Source organism: Crinia signifera, chromosome 3 (assembly GCF_055691185.1).
Source record: "Crinia signifera chromosome 3, ASM5569118v1, whole genome shotgun sequence".
NCBI lineage: Eukaryota > Metazoa > Chordata > Amphibia > Anura > Myobatrachidae > Crinia > Crinia signifera.
The window spans coordinates 117,005,973-117,022,799 of NC_139219.1; the positions used below are offsets into that span (position 1 = coordinate 117,005,973).

General features: G+C 46.7%; 1 protein-coding gene across 12 annotated transcripts in view; it reads left to right on the forward strand.

The window, feature by feature from the left end:
- Positions 1–16,827, forward strand: part of AFDN (afadin, adherens junction formation factor) — a 723,489-nt gene that overhangs the window by 230,341 nt on the left and 476,321 nt on the right. For all 12 annotated transcript variants that reach the window (XM_083176399.1, XM_083176400.1, XM_083176410.1 and 9 more), the window contains one exon: positions 7,493–7,559. In XM_083176399.1, the coding sequence (XP_083032525.1) occupies positions 7,493–7,559 (67 nt within the window). The remainder of the gene's footprint in view (positions 1–7,492; positions 7,560–16,827) is intronic.

Consider the following 16,827-nt stretch of genomic DNA (forward strand, 5'->3'; position numbering starts at 1 on the left):
GTATGGCCTCTTTCCTCCTGTCAGTGGAGGAGGGAGAGGGGAGCAAGGGCCCGCAACTGATACAGGGGAGAGTGACACACCAACCTCTCCCAGTTTGGGCAGTAGGTATTTCCCGCTGCAGTTCACTTATGATGGAGTACAGTGTTATTGCAGTGAGGCACTGCGTAATGTGTGTTCCCCAGTGGAAATGAGGGAGTGCAGGGGGAAGATGTAATATGGCTGCCTCCACAGGTATGCTGGCAAGATATGCGGACGGATGCCGGGGTCTGCCCCTCCGCCAATCTATCCACCCAGCCCCCGGAGACTAAGTACCTGCACCTTGTATTGCAGCGGCAGGACGGTCTCCCGTGGGGAGCATCAGTGACGGCAGCCAGCGGAATCCTCAGGCACGGTGGCTCTTGAGAGAGATGGACGTCCTCCGGCTCCCACCGCCCAGGAGATTGCGGCGGATGTGGCGTTCGGGACAGCGGTATCCTCTTGCCTCTCAGGTGATTCATAGGCCCGGGGGGTCCGGAGCCGATGAGGCAGCCCAGACTGGAACTCGAGGTCCCGGCACGGCCGCAGCGGTAGGCCTCAACCCGCGGCGCCCAAGGAGTGAGCACCCGGCTCCGAGGCTGGTACCGCTGGCTGCCGGTGAGTTAGGTGGGAATGTAGGGCGCTTTTTCCAAGTCCCCAGGGCCCAGGACAGTGGTGATTTTCCCCTAAAACTGTAGGGTAAGGAGGGAGCTCCACTGCAGCGTCCAAGCCACGCCCAGGGGCTTTGCCTATTTTTATAATAGGCAAAGCCCCAAGATCTGGGTAAAGCCAGTGGATACTGATGCGTGTTACCACACATCAGCATTGCTGCCGGGCATACACACACAGTATTCTGTGCTCATTTTCTACATGATCTAGTCTGATCGCTTAGAAAAGGGTCTTTAATTGCCTCATGTGTATGCCCCTTAAGTCCCACAGCAATGTTGTTACTGGGATAGTTAGCGGTTTGTCTGGACATTAAACAATAACACTATGTGAAATCTATATGTGGCCTTTGTAGAGGAGGTAATTGGGTAGAATAGCTTAATAAAGTTGTTTTCTGAAATGGGTGGGGTCTAGAAGAAGAATGTAATGTTGTGCGAGGGAGGGCATTCTAATAAGGGTTATGGTATAAATGATAGATTGACTCAACACTAATGGTCTACAGTGGGTAGGTCGACATGCTCAAGGTTGACATTGACAGCAGGTCGGCGCAAACAATGTCAACATAGACATAGCGGCGCCATCTTGATTATTGCTACTCACAGGGCAGCAGTAGAAGGCCTCAACTTCTCCTCTTCAGCACACCATAGTGTAGATCAGTGGTTCCCAACCTGGGGTACTAGTACCCCTAAGGGTTCTCTACAGACCAGTTGGGGGTACTTGGAAATAATATTGGTAATGGCGGAAGATAAAAAAAGTATTTTGATGGCAGAAGAAGGCGGCCCATTGTTATGGAGAAGAACCATGTTGTGTCACTTATGGTTCTGTCTTCAGCATCATCAGCGTCTCATTGTGCTTTTGCCTGACCAGCAATCCACTGGGAGCTACCCATGTTGCCCTCAGACACCAGCGATCATCTGACCTGCACTGACATGGGTGGAAGAAGCAGCGGCATTAATCCTACAGGTGTTAGGGAACCCTGGAGACCATACATACCCAGCGGCCAGACATGGAAGGGCACAATTCCTGTCTGCCACTCCTTAATATAAGGACATGCATAAGGATGTGCATACCGCTCACTTCCACTCCACTTATAAGTACTGTCTATATTTTAAATTGAGAGGAGGGGTTACTCATCAATGAAAAGTCTAATCAAGGGGTACGGGAGAGAAAAAAGATTGGGAACCACTGGTATAGCTGGATCCTGAGGCTGTCTCTTTCTGAGGCTGTGGGTGGGGCAGCATGTCAGGAGCCATGGCAGCAATATATCAATATATTGATATATTGTTGCCATATCTGATACCCCAATTTTGCTTTATTTGTCTGTTCCACGTGTACTGTATTGTGCTGCTACGTATTAAGGAGCCTCCATTTCTCTGAACCAGCTGAGCCATTTAGAGAACACACCATTCTTACTGAAGGGACATAACTTTTAGTATCATAATGTTGTGACTCCTTGGTCTTTTGTGAAATAGCACAATATTATTTGTCTGGGGCACCAGGAAGTTCAAGGGAAATAGTCAGCTGATATTCTCGGGGCATGTTGTCTAGTGTGTACCAGCTTAAGTGCTGAAGATAATTGAAATCTGTTGCAGGTTGTTGGTTTTTACATTCTTGTTTCTTCATCTATCCTGGTGACGCAGTTGACCTTGGTATGTAGTAGGGTCCCGTAGGAGCCAGGCACCTTTGCTAAATCTTGAACATGGCAGGCTCCTCCCCCACTGCATCCCATCATGCTTCAGTTCGTTTTAGGTGCCCACAGGAGTGGGTGCTATGCTGAACAGGCTGCTCCGCAGCCAGAAGATTAGACTAGATAGGGTTTATGTTTTATTTTTTTAATTTTACACTTAGTTAGTGCAGGCGACAGTGTGAGGATTCTATGAGAATCCTCACACTGACAGCGCAGCAGGAGCTGACCGAAGCGTGTCCTGTGTGCAGAGAAACACTGGTCTCTCTGCACATCGCTTTCAGCTCTACAGCGGTAGAAGCTGCCTGGGCTCAGGGGGACTCCGGTTCCGGCTTCCCGCAGGGGGGGATCGTAGGGGGAAGGACCCCCCAATATGGCAGCCACCATTTTTGTGAGCTTACAGGCTGGACTCCTTCTCTGGAGGGCACAGCCTGTTACAGGAGCCAGGTCACGGGAAATCCCATGTGATCCCCGGCCAAAGGGGAGGCACTAGGGAAGGGAGACAGCATTTGCAGGAGCGGCTCCCAGGGGGTAGATGGCGCCCAAGAGCCACGGACCCCGCTGGAGCAGGGATAATGATCTCTTCCTCTGTTTGGTGCCTTTTGGATGCACTGTACTGCGGAGCTGAAGGCTGTATCTACAGAGGGACAAGCTGAAGGCTGTATCTACCATAAGGGTCCACCGGCAGACAGCTAAGTATTCTGGCATACTTTAACTCAGTACTGTTGCCTGACATTTTTGCACTGTGATTTTTGTCATGACAGAAAGGCATTCTGTTATGGGGGAAGGAGTGATGACCTTGTTAAGTCCCTGCAAAGTTTGTGAGATTGGCTCAAGGGGATATGTGCCCCGTTTGTGAGGCTGTACCCAGGGGAGCACAGGCTCAAAGGGGGGGAACAGCTGGAGCCTGCGTGGGCTGCTGCCTTAGGCAAATCTGTCACTGCGTTAGTGCAAGCCTTAAACAGACAGAGGGATGACTTGGTGAGGTCTCCTAGGCTATTGTCATACTCTCAGCAGTCCACTGATTCCATACCCTTATCACAGGGGGAGACTGCCTTTTTTCGAGTCATGCAGGATACTGCGCAGGGCATTAAGAAATGTAATGCTCTCATGGAGCAGTTTTCTAGAGAGCCTGAGAGTCTTCGGTACTTCTTTACTTTCACGGCGCCAGCATGGCGCCGTGCGTCTGAGTCCCCTTGCGGGGCTCGCTTCGCTCACCCACGCTGCGGGCTCGGTAGCTCGCTACGCTCGCCACGCTATTTAAAATCAACTCCATGCCAACATGGATAGTGGAGGTATGAACTATCCATGTTGGCATGGCGTTAAGTTCCTTTATTTTACATAGTTTGTGGCGAGCGTAGAAGCCGGAAGTAGCACGGCGCCATGCTGGCGCCGTGAAAGTAAAGAAGTACCGAGTCTTCTAGGCATTCGGTGTCATTTCTGCCTAATCTCAACTCGGATTCTGAGGAGGAGGGATAGTGTGGCCCTGAATTGTACTGGGATCAGAAAGAGGAATTAAGCATTTATGTACCAGGAATTGAAGATTTTATTATAGCGGTGAAGCAAGCTTTAAATTTATCTGATGGGGAAAAAGCTCCTGTTCAGGGAATTTTTAAAAGACCGCACAGAGACGCAGTTACTTTTCCCTTGGATGAGGGATTGCATGATTTGTTAGGAGGGGCTTGGAAGACGCTTGATAAAAAGATCCTGCTACCCAAAAGGTATTTGAGTTGAGGAGCTTCATCAAGGGGCCATTCCAGTAGAGGACGGTTTGCTGCAGGAAAGGGAAAAGCTCCAAAATCTCACTTCGGAGCCTTTACTAAGAAACAGGCTGCAAATCTGTGATCAGCGTGGGGGGTCACCTCTTGCAGTATCGGGACACTTGGACCTTGTTGAGTCAGTATCCTTGGGTCCTCAAGGTTGTGTTCCAAGGGTACAGGATAAGCCTGAAGGGAGTGCCTCCAAGAAGGTTTTTACCTACTCCGTTGCCCAGAGAAACTCGCTTAAGATCTGCCCTTTTGTCCCGGTACCGGGACAAAAGGAGGAAAGAAAGAAGGGTTTTTACTCCATTCTTTTCTTGGTACCAAAGCCGGACGGGACTTTCCGCACTAATCTAAATTTGTTACTGAATCTTTATTTATGGGTGGATCATTTCAGGATGGAGTCTCTGAAGACCGTGTTACTGAGCCTGGAGCCAGGGGGAATTTCTGTCGTTTATGGACATTCTGGACGCGTATTTACACGTTCCCATTCATGGAGAACATCAATCCTTGCTGTGTTTTGCGATCGGAAATTAACACCTACTGTTTCAGGCTCTTCCTTTTGGGCTGGCCACGGCACCAGGCGTGTTGACAAAAATTATGGTAGTAATGGATGCTACCCTCCAGATGCAGGGAATGGTGGTCATCCCATATTTGGACGATCGGCTGAGAAATTGCATCAAAATCAATTAGTGGCAATTCAGTTTTTACAGGACCACCGGTGGAGCCTGAATTTCCAAAAGTCTCATTTGGAAACGACTCAGAGACTACAGTTTCTGGGGGTTATCCTCGATAATCACCTACATCGGGTATTCCTTCCGGAAACAAAAGCCAAGGACATCTGTCAGCTGGTTTGGTCGATTCTAAGGTCACCAGGCCCATCAGTTTAGCATTGCCTGAAGTTATTGGGCAAGATGGTGGCGACTTTCGAGATGTTGCAATATGCAAGGTTCCACTCTAGTCCTTTTCAATGGAACATTCTGGCGTGTTGGTCGGAAGACACGAAGACAATGAAGTCGGAGAAGGTAATCTTGTCCATGGAAACTAGATCGGCGTTGCTTTGGTGGATGGATGTGGATTCGCTCCAGTGGGGTCACTCTCTCCAGCTGTGGGATTGGCTGGTGGTTACCACCGATGCCAGTCTCAGGGGCTTGGGAGCAGTAGTACTGGACTTGAGGTTACAAGGCCTTTGTTGAGTAGAGAAATCAGTTCTCCCGACAAATGTGCTGGAGTTGCGGGCCGTGTGGCAGGCTCTGTCACAGGCAGAAGAGAGGCTGAGCGATTTTCCTATTCGCATCCAGTCGGACAATGCCACTGCTGTGGCACACTTGAACCACCAAGGGCACAGTCAGTTGGCAATGACGGAGGTTTCCAGAATTTTTCAGTGGGCAGAGTTCAATGTTCCGGCCATTTCTGCTGTTTTCATTCCCGGAGTCCGGAATGTGGAGGCAGATTTTCTGAGCAGGGAGAAGGTTCTGGAAGGAGAATGGGCATTGCATCCCCAAGTTTTTTAGGAGATTGTAGCTCGTTGGACTCCCGGACGTGGATTTGATGGCGTCCAGACACAATTACCTGGTTCCCAGGTTTTGTGCACGGTCCAGCTATCCTCTGGCCTGGGCGGGGGATGTCATGACGATTCCTTGGCAGTTCGACCTGGCTTATGTGTTCCCCCATGTGTTACAAAGGGTGCGATCACAGGGGATAGCCGTGATATTGATAGCGCCGGATTGGCTAAGGAGACCTTGGTATTCCAATATTCAGAGGTTGTCGAGACTGTCGTGGTGCCTACCTCTACGGCCAGACCTCGTCCGTCAAGGTCCGTTTTATCATCACGACCTTGCTCGTCTGAGTTTGACGGCTTGGCTTTTGAGGCTGCAATCTTAAGGAAGAAGGGGTTTTCAGAGGCGGTCATTTCAATCAACCATGATCAGTGCCAGAAAACCGGTGTCTTCAAAGAATTATCACAGAGTCTGAAAGCTCTACATTAGATGGTGTGAATGCCAGAGAGTTCACACTTACCGATTTAAGGTTTCTAGATTGCTGGAATTCTTACAAGATGGTTTTTCGTCCGGACTGAGTCTTCAGTCCTTAAAGGTCCAAGTTCCGGCATTCTCCATTTACTTTCAAAGGAAAGTGGCTTTTATTCCGGAGGTACAAACTTTCTTACAAGGGGTTAGTAGATTGAAACCTCCTTATAAGCAGCCGGTGGCACCATGGGATTTGCCCTTGGTGTTGTCGGTCTTATAGAAGCCTCCATTTGAACCTTTGAGGTCGACTGACCTTAAATTTCTTACTTGGAAATTAACCTTTTTGTTGGCAATCTCCTAAACCAGGCGTGTATCGGAATTAGGAGCTTTATCCTGTAAGTCTCCATTTTTAGTTTTTCATGATGACCGAGCTGTGCTTCGAACAGTTCCAAAAATTTTGCCAAAAGTTATTTCTCCGTTTCACTTAAATCAGGAAATTGTTCTTCCGGTGTTTAGTACTCTGTAAGAAACCAGGAAAGGGGAAGAATTTGGATGTGGTGCACGCTTTGCACATTTATGTGAACAGAGTGAAGGGTATCCGAAAAACGGATTCCCTTTTGGTGCTGTATGATGTACACAAAATGGCCTGGCCTGCTTCTAAGCAGACCATTGCTAGGTGGTTGAGGTCGGTTATTGCTTTTGCCTATACTAAAGTGGCCAGACCAGTGCCTTCAAGGATCAATGCTCATACCACCAGGTCAGTGGCTACCCCTTGGGCAGTGTTTCATGAAGCTACAGCTGAACAAGTATGCAGAGCCGCCACTTGGTCATCTGTTCACACCTGTACCAAATTATATAGGTTCCATGCGTTCGTGTCGGAGGATGCATCATTCGGGCGAGCAGTGATAAGAACTGCAGACCTGAGCATACCCTCCCAAAGGACAGGCTCTTGAACGTCCCAAGGTCAGCTGTGTCACCAGGATAGATTAAGAAGAAAAAGCGATTTTTTTTAAGAATTTACCTTTGGAATCCCTTTCTCTGATTCTTTGCTGGTGACGCAGGGATCCCTCCCTTACGCTCAGTAAGTAATACTGTTCTCATGTATTGACATGTTAATATGGTTATGTTATTTGATTGTGCATATACTTTGTTCAGGCATTGTGCCCTGTTATTGTATCCTAGTGTGCTCTGGAAGTTAAATTGAAGCATGATGGGATGCAGTGGGGGAGGAGCCTGCCGTCTTCAAAGATTTAGCATAGGTGCCTGGCTCCTACCGGACCCTACTACATCCCAAGGTCAGCTGCGTCACCAGGATAGAATTAGAGAAAGGGATTCGAACGGTAAGTTCTTGAAAAAATCCCTTTTTCTCCATAACTGATTGAACTTTTGATGTTTTTCAGAGTTCAAGAGACAACATTTGGGCTGGAAGGAGATGTCCTTAGTCGGTCATCAATTCAATCAAATAAGGTATTTTGTTTTGTAGTTTTATTGTGTTATGCTGAAGTGAAATTGTTGTAAATATTTTTATCAGGCTGTTGTTTGTCATTTATTTGTTATATATTTATAATTGTGGTTTATTACCACAATAAGTATGTCTGTCTGCTGTGATGTTTTCAATAAATAATTAGCAATTTTTTTAACTGAATGTGACTCATATAGGTATTTTTAAAGGTCTGGACAAGTGCCAGAAGATCTTTAAACATTGAAAAAGAGTTATAGGAAGTAAAAAAGCAAAACTACAGAGAGATCTGCAGTACTTGACATCGAATAATATAAATAGATGGAGCCACATGAAGAAGAGACAACAGAAGGTCACCAATACAAATTTCACTACATCTGACATGGGCTCCTCAGTGAGGGAATTATCACATGGTCGGCCCTCCATCCCTACTACATCACCAGATTTTTTATGTTTTACACCAAGAGAATTAAGGGACTGTATAGGAAGATCAGGAGGGGTAAGAAGAAAAAGTTACCAGGGATTGGAGAGAGGAGGACAGGGATCACAGACGTTACTCTAAATAAACAAACAAGATTCAATAAAATCTATTAATCTAAGCTGATCATATCCTCACCCCATCACAAGTTAAAGTCCTTAGCAAAGTATTCAGTCTTTCAATCGTTTTGGTTATGAACGAGATATTAATCACTTTGGTAGGAAGCTCATCCTAAAGATTTCCTTTAGTAAAAACAATTCGGATGGAATTCTGGAGAATATGGAAAGGGAGATAACTTCAATTCACATGACACCAATGCGATCTGTAATTACAGATCATTTTTCAAATGAGGACCTTAGGGCCATATCCATGTTGGAAAGTCTTTCAGAAGAAGGTAACATTGATCCTTTAGACAAAGTTAACATACGGGACTGTGAACATAAGGAAAATATCTTAAAGAAAAAGTCTCAATTCTATCCAGACTTCAGTGCGGGGTGTTTTTTGCTGGAAGCAAAAGGGATTATTAGGCGCTTGTCAGGAGGGAGGATGGGGGATGAGGGTTGGAGGGATAGTGATAATCAAGAAATAGTGAGCAGGAATGGAGAATAAAGGTACAAATAAAATAAAAATGATAATAACAAAAATAAGAAAAAATAATAAATCAAAATAAGTAAAAATAAAATAAAGTAAAAACGTGCATAAATTGTTTACTCTTTTGTAATGTTGGAGGGAGCAACAGTCCAGTTTGTAATGACTCTAGCTTGCCCTAGCTTGCTAACCTGTTTTACAGGAGAAGACGGCAGCGCTCTGCTTTTCAGCGTCTTCCGTGTGCTGCGGGCGGCTTGGGGTGATGTCACCCGATTCCCTGGCTTCTGTTCGTGGCTTGCGGCAGTAGCTGGAGCGGGTGGCAGTGTGTCCCCTTGCTGTCGTGATGTCCCTCTCTTGGTCCAAGAGAGGGACATCACGACAGCAAGGGACACACTGCCATTTGTTTCCCAAATTGGAAGAGACAACTGTGAACTGTCACTCAGACAATGTACTGTAGATTAACCTATTTGATTTAAATAATTTCACTGAATGTTTTTGTCCATTACCCTGAGTTTGTGAGCAAATTGCTTATTGGCATTTACCCCCAAACAGTACCAGATTTTCAGTCCAACCAACCAACTAGTTGGATGGTTGAAGGAAAGTTGGTCTGATGTGTGGACAGCATTACACTTGCAGGATTTTTGTCGGGCAGCACCCACCTTATGAAATGCCCTTCCACGCACACTAAGACTCTCCTCTAGCCTCCAAAATCTCAAGTGTTCCCTGAAAACTCACCTCTTTGGGCTAGCTTATCATGTTCAGGACCCCCTCACAACCTCCGGTAGCATTTATATCTAATTGCATCCCATCAGGACTGTCTAGTAATCTGATGGGACGGCCATGCTATGGAATTCTATCCTTATGTATCCCTCCTATTATCCCTATAGATTGTAAGGTTGCGAGCAGGGCCCTACTTCCTCCATGCCAGTTTGTATCTACCCAGTTTGTTTAATCACTGTTGTTTCCAATTGTAAAGCGCAACAGAATATACTGCACTATATAAGAAACTGTAAAAAAAAAAAAAAAAAAAAAATTAATGAATTTGAATGACACCTAATACTGCTATAGAAAACTTACTTTCAACCCTTTGGACAACTATCTGAAAATCTATAACCACATTATCAAAGACGCAAGAGATGATGGAATCATCACTAAGTCTCAACTAGACTTTTTGAAGACAGTGGAGCCTAAAGTACCAACGCTGTTTCTCCTACCTAAGGTACACAAGGATAAGAGAAAAGGCCCCCATACATTAGTCCGACTTGTCCCCAGGAGGGATCACATGCGATTAGGCACTTGATGTGCCAAGTTTTGCATGTGATAAATCACATGTGATTTATCACATGCAACTCCCGGGGAGCTGCAGGGACAATGGGAGCAGGGGATGGCAGCGGGGTTATGCCCTTAATCAGAGAGCTGGGCATGGGAGGTGGCGCATGGAGCTGGGCAAGAGAAGACGCTGCCGGGAGCAGCATCAGAGGAGCACTGATTGGCTGAGCGTCTTCTCCTTCCCGGCTCACTGGTTCCCTGCGCGCGCCCCCCCCCCCCCCCCTGCTGACGGCAATGGCTTCCTCCTGCCCGGCTCCCTGCGCTGTCCCCCCTGCTCCCTCCTGGTAGGTCCCCCGCACAGCTCCGGCAGCACATAAGATTTGCAGCCGGTCTGACCTCCCGACTCCGATCCGATGCGCACAGGACCACGCATCGGGTTGAAGGGGATGTCAACATATGCGATTTGGGCCAATTTCACGGCCCAATTCATACGAATCGGGTGACATTGTGCCCAAATCGCACAGTGTATGGGGGCCTAAACCCACCTGGAAAACCGGAGAATGCCAGTAAATTTGTAGACCACTTTTTGAGGAAGTTTGTCCTCACACTGCCATCATATGTCCGTGATACTATGGATGTTTCGGTACTTGTTTCCTAGAACGGCCACAATCGTGAGTGATCGTGGCTCTTAATTAAGGGACACGATCCTCACGATGTGGCCGATTTTTGACACTTTTTTCACTTTGATTGACAGAAATCGGGTCAATCGGTCGGTCGCGACCAATTAAAATCGGCCGCGATGCGACCGACCGATTGACCCGATTTTTCCATAGACTTCAATGTTAAAAAATCTTTTAACATTGAAATCGGGAGGATCTTGTCGGTCTTGTGCCATTATAATGGCACAAGATGAGATGGACTTGATTAAGTCCATCTCACATAGGGAAAAATGTTAAAAAAGGTGAAATGGGCCAATATGACCCATTTCACATTTTTTATGTGCCCGCCATGACCCCACGATAGACGTCAACCCGAAGCGTGGCGAGCGCAGCGAGCCCGCGAGGGGCGGCGGTGCGCGTCCTCCGACCTTTTCATTCCCCTACTATCCACTAGGGCGTGGAGTGAGAATAGAATAGTGTGGCGAGCGCAGCGAGCCACCGAGCCCGAAGCGTGGCGAGCGCAGCGAGCCCCGCGAGGGGACGCGTATACCTGTGAAGTTAGACGCGTCCCCTCGCGGGGCTCGCTGCGCTCGCCACGCTTCGGGCTCGGTGGCTCGCTGCGCTCGCCACACTATTCTATTCTCACTCCACGCCCTAGTGGATAGTAGGGGAATGAAAAGGTCGGAGGACGCGCACCGCCGCCCCTCGCGGGCTCGCTGCGCTCGCCACGCTTCGGGTTGACGTCTATCGTGGGGTCTAGCCCACTTAGTAACATTTGTGGGGGCAATTGAAAATAATCAGGTGAAAAAAAAAAAAAATCGGGTGAAAAATCGGTCGATCGGATCGGTCGCATCGTATGCGACCAAATCGCATGCGATGCGATCGATCCGATTTTTTATCTTACGACCACAACGATCTAAATCGTTGTGGCCGTTCTAGGAAACAAGTACCGATGTTTCAAACAAAATCCAGGCTGTTATCCTCAACGACAGATGTTGGATTATCACATGCCATGTCGAAAGTCTTTATACCAGCATAATCCATGAATATGGGATCAAAGCGATCGGATTCTTTCTCAGCATGAAGCGTAAGAACTCTCTGAATGACTGCCAGACTTCTACATTTTGTTCTTTTTTTTTTATTATCATCTTATCAAGTTTTATAATAGAAAACCAACAAAAAACATAGAAAAAGGAATCAGACAAGTACAACATAGACATACAACACAACACAATGCAGTCATTACGTCGTAAACATTGAATATAATACATTATTTGGCATCAGATATAGCTGTACCAACTCCGATAACCTCCCCCAGTTATCTCTCTTCTCCCAAACAGTATCATCATTCATAACAATACCATCTCTAGCGCAAAGTGCGAATATACCTAATGTTAAACTCAATAAAGTGCAATGTGTCTCAGCCACATTAAAGTGCAATCTTTTATAATTATTTACTATTAACCTTACTTAATAAATTATTATTATTTTTTTTTTAATATTAATGTGCATTAAACTCAAAAAATAGTAATTTCAATAATACTATATTCTTCATATATCGTGAAGTTAATGATAATCAATGTGCATAATATTTTGAACAATACCATACCCCCCAAATATCGTGGAATTTACTACTGTTTTCTAGACATAAACAAAAATCTTTCATGCTTAATGGTACAGTTAACTAGATTTACCCACTCTTGTATAGTTGGCCCCCTTTGTGCCATCCATAGCCGAGCAATTATCACTTTAGCAATGGCACATATATTGGTTACAAATAATCTCTGTTCTGATGTCATAATATCTTTAGGCCATACTCCCATGATACAACCCAACGGGGATATATTCTGGTCAGGGAGATCCATAGATTTAATAATCTCACCAACTCCCTTCCAGAATTTTTGCAAAAATGTACACTCCCAAAGGAGATGCCAAAAAATTCCCCCCTGTTCCTTTCGTTTTGGGCAGCTATTCCTAAGTTTGGTGCTTTTGTAGTTTCACTGAGCCACCGCGCGCACAGTCTGTCTCAGAAACTTGGCAGCTTGCCAGAAGCTTGCGTGCCACTCTAGCTATAATGTAATGTAACGTAGCGCTGCACGTGCCACTCTAGCTATAATGTAATGAAATGTAGCTTATAAACAGGACACAAACGGGGCTTCTAAACTGCACACCGCTATCAAAGGGGGTGTCCCCAATGTAGATGCTAACATTTTAGATGCTTTTAGACGCTTTTAGCGTCTGAATTCACACTCCCGCCACCTCGCACTCACAGTCTGTGCTTAGTACCGCGCGGACAGCGTAACATAGTCAGTCAGAGCGCTATGCAGTTAGCATAGTCAGTCAGTAGTAGCACTGTGTGAGAGACAGAGGTGTATAATGGCAGTGACAAACCTGACTATGGCGATGGAGCCTCTAACTCTCTTTAGTCTGCCGCAGACAGAGGAGGCGGCGGTGGCATTTCTGCAGGCCCACCAGTTCCTGCTGCAGACCCAGACCTGCCCCAATGGCCACCACATGAGGCTCAGCGTGAAGGAGCCACATTCGCAGCTGTTGGAAGAAGGTGAGCTGAGGTCCGCGCAGTGGTTCAGGGGGTCTCACCTCAGCTTCGTGACCCTGATACGGTTCATCTATTGCTGGGCGGAAGAGCTGACCAGCATAATGTTTTGTGACCGCCAGCTCATTATCTCGCAGAAAACAACGGTCCAATACAACAACCTGATGAGGGAGGCCTGCACGGTGGACCTGCTAGCGCAGCCTCAGCAGTGGATCGGAGGCCCAGGTACCATCGTTGAGATGGATGAAAGCCTCTACGTGAAGAGGAAGAGCAATGTGGGACGGCTCCTGCCCCAGCAGTGGGTGTTCGGGGGCATCTCGAGGGAGACCGGGCAGTGCTTTATCACTGCGGTGGAGCGGCGGGATGCGACCACCCTGATGGCTGCCATTGAGGCCCATGTGGAACCGGGCATCACTGTGTTCACTGACTGCTGGAGGGCGTATAACACGCAGCAGCTGGAGCAGGCCGGGTACCAGCACGGGAAAGTAAACCACAGATATGACTTTGTGGATCCTGACACTGGGGTGCACACCCAAAACATTGAGCGCTTGTGGGGCAGCTGTAAGTGGCGCAATAAGCGCCAAAGGGGGACCGCGCGCCATCACCTGAACTCGTACCTCCAGGAGTTCATGTGGAGGCAGAGTTTAGGCGCCCAGGACCCATTCAAGCGCATCCTACATGCTCTGACCCTGCTCCCCCTGCTCGAGAAGGATGATGACAGCGCCGAGCCGACACATCCACATCTGCAGCTGATTCCTCTGCAGCAGATGACGCAGCAGCACCTTCCTGTTCCTCTCATGAATCATGACTTTTCCCTAAATTTGACTGTTCATAAACTGATTAGCTACTGTTCATGAATCATTTATACCTCAGTTCTCACAGTTAAAATTTAACTAAAAACCAGTTAACAGTTACCAAAAATGTCGTCATTACTGTTTCAGGTGTATGAGTTTGAATGTGTTCCTGAAACAGCACCACTATCTAGTGTTCACTTTAGAAATTGTGCCGGGCAGGGCAGGGCGACTTTTTCATACCCCCACTATCCACGTCGGCGTGGAGTTGATTTTATAAAGTGTGGCGAGTGCAGCAAGCCACCGAGCCCGAAGCGTGGCGAGCGGATGCAGATACCTGTGAAGCCCGCGAGGGGACGCGGATACCTGTGAAAGTATCCGCGGGGCTTGCTGCACTCGCCACGCTTCGGGCTCGGTGGCTCGCTGCGCTTGCCACACTATATAAAATCAACTCCACGCCGACGTGGATAGTGGGGGTATGAAAAAGTCGTAAGACGCGTACCGCCGCCCCTCGCGGGGCTCGCCACGCTTCGGGTTGGCGTGGATAGTGGAATTTACAAGGTCGACAGCTGTTGCGTCGACTAGTGTCATTGTGGACAGGTTTTAATAGTGTACTCCTAGACCCAACTAAATTTAGATGTTTTAGCGTCTAAATTTAGATGTACCCCTAGACCCAAGTAAATTCAGACGCTTTAGTGTCTAAATTTAGATGCCCCACCACCTAAGCGGCTTGCAGGGAGCCTAGATTCAGACGCTATAGCGTGTAAATCCAGACTCCCCCTTCTTAGCGGCTTGCAGGCATTGTGGATTCAGACAGTTTTGCACCTAAATTTTAGCGTCTACATGGGGGACACTCCCTTTTGATAGTGGTGTGCCGGGCTGTGTAGTTTAGAAGCCCCGACACGACAGCGGTGTGCCGGGGTGTCCACTTCACATGCCCCCATTGTCAGCGGTGTGCAGGACTGCCTATTTCACTGTGGAACTACAAGTACCACAGTGACCTGTCAGCGCCTGGGCAGCGCGCTGCTGCCCGGCGCTACGCTGATAACGTAGCTTACAATACGTAGCTTACAGCTAGAGTGGCACACGCACAGTTAAACAGAGCTAGAGCAGCACGCGCACAGTTAAACAGAGCTTCTGGCAGGCTGCCAAGTTTCTGAGACAGACCGTTTTTGTGAAAATTTACTCATCCTCTCGGGAGTCATATATATTTGATGTAAAATGTTCAATTGCACCTGTTGAATCCTGAGAGAACTAGTAGATATACTCTGAGCCTTTACGGCCATCTCCCAATTTTCAACATTTAGTTCAGAAATGTCAATGCGCCATTTACCTAGGAGACCTTCTAAATCATCCCGTTGGGTTATCCCCAATAGAAATTTATAGCTTTTAGATACCATTTTCCCCCGAGTCATCTTGCATAAAAAGCTTTTAATCGGGGACTTTCTGAGGGATTGCAAATTCGTCTTGTAATTGGGAGAAAGATTTCAAATAATTATTTTCATACAGCTGGCCAATTGAGGTAATACCAAATTCTCCAGAGCTTACCACCTTGCTGTAACCCAAGTTGTTTAAGGGGGATCCAAGGAGAACAAAAATGTATCAGGATCCACCCCAGCAAACTTAATTTCTTTGCTCAACCGTTTCCAAATTTTCCTGGCTTGCTTCAAAAGAGGTGGGAAACTCCTACTCCCATTCCTTGCCAATATCGCCTGAACTGGGGTATACCCAGGAACTGCTTTATCAATAAATTTCACCACCTCATCAGATATTTCCTCCTCCATAACCCACGATGTAAGATATGGACCAGTTGGGCAGCGTAGTAATACAATTTGAAGTTGGAGAGAGCCGCCCCACCTTTTTCACGTTCTCTATTTAAGGTAGATATACTAATCCTAGAGGTTTTATTTCTCCAAATTAATGAAGATACTATATTATTGATCTTACGAAATACATCATCAGAGATATAAGCAGGGGCTTGTTGAAAAATATAGAGACATTTGGTCAGAATTGACATTCTCACCAAATTAACTCTACCTATTATTGTTAGTGGAAGCTTCAGCCAACATTTACATTTCACCTTTAGCTCTTCAATCAATGGATCAATATTTTCTATTACAAATTTACTAGGGTCTTTAGACAGGTGAACACCCAGATATTTAAAACTAGCCACGTTAGGAAGGGGAAGATCTATGTCGCTAGAGCCACTACTTTCTCCCAAAGAAGTAAGAAGATGTGACTTTTTACAATTAATGGTCAAACGTGAGAGAAGCCCAAATTCTTGAATACTTTCAATCACCCTAGGTAGATCACTTACATAATCTGATAATCCTACCAAAAGATCATCTGTGTATAGAGCAACTACAGTAGATTACTAATCTGTCCCCCTCCCATTCTCCCATTCAGCAATATCATTCTCTATTTACATGCCATTGGCTCGATTGCAAGAGCGAATAGGACAGGTGAGAGGGGGCATCCCCGCCTCGTTCCACGGAACAATGGAAAGGGATCAGTAACATATCCATTGATGGAGATTCTAGCGCTTGGATTTTGATAAAGGAGAAAAACCCATTTTATTAAAGGCGGACCAAATCGAAAGACGCAATTGCATAGTTGTTACTGGAGACTTCCGCCATTTGCATATATGTAAAAACTCTACGTAGGTTAACAGCTGTGGATTTTCCCTTCATAAATCCAGATTGATCCGGGTGAACCAATTCGCCAATTATCCCTTCTAACCTGGTTGCCAGAATTTTAGCAAGGATCTTGGCGTCCGCAGTGATCAAAGATATCGGCCGGTAGGAATCAACCAATAAGGGATCTTTGTCATTTTTAAGAACCACAGAGATAACCGCCTCAGTCATTGAATCCGAGAGTTTCCCTTCAAGATCCATTTGCTGGAAGAAGTACAGCAGCCTGGGAGCCAAAGTTTCTCCA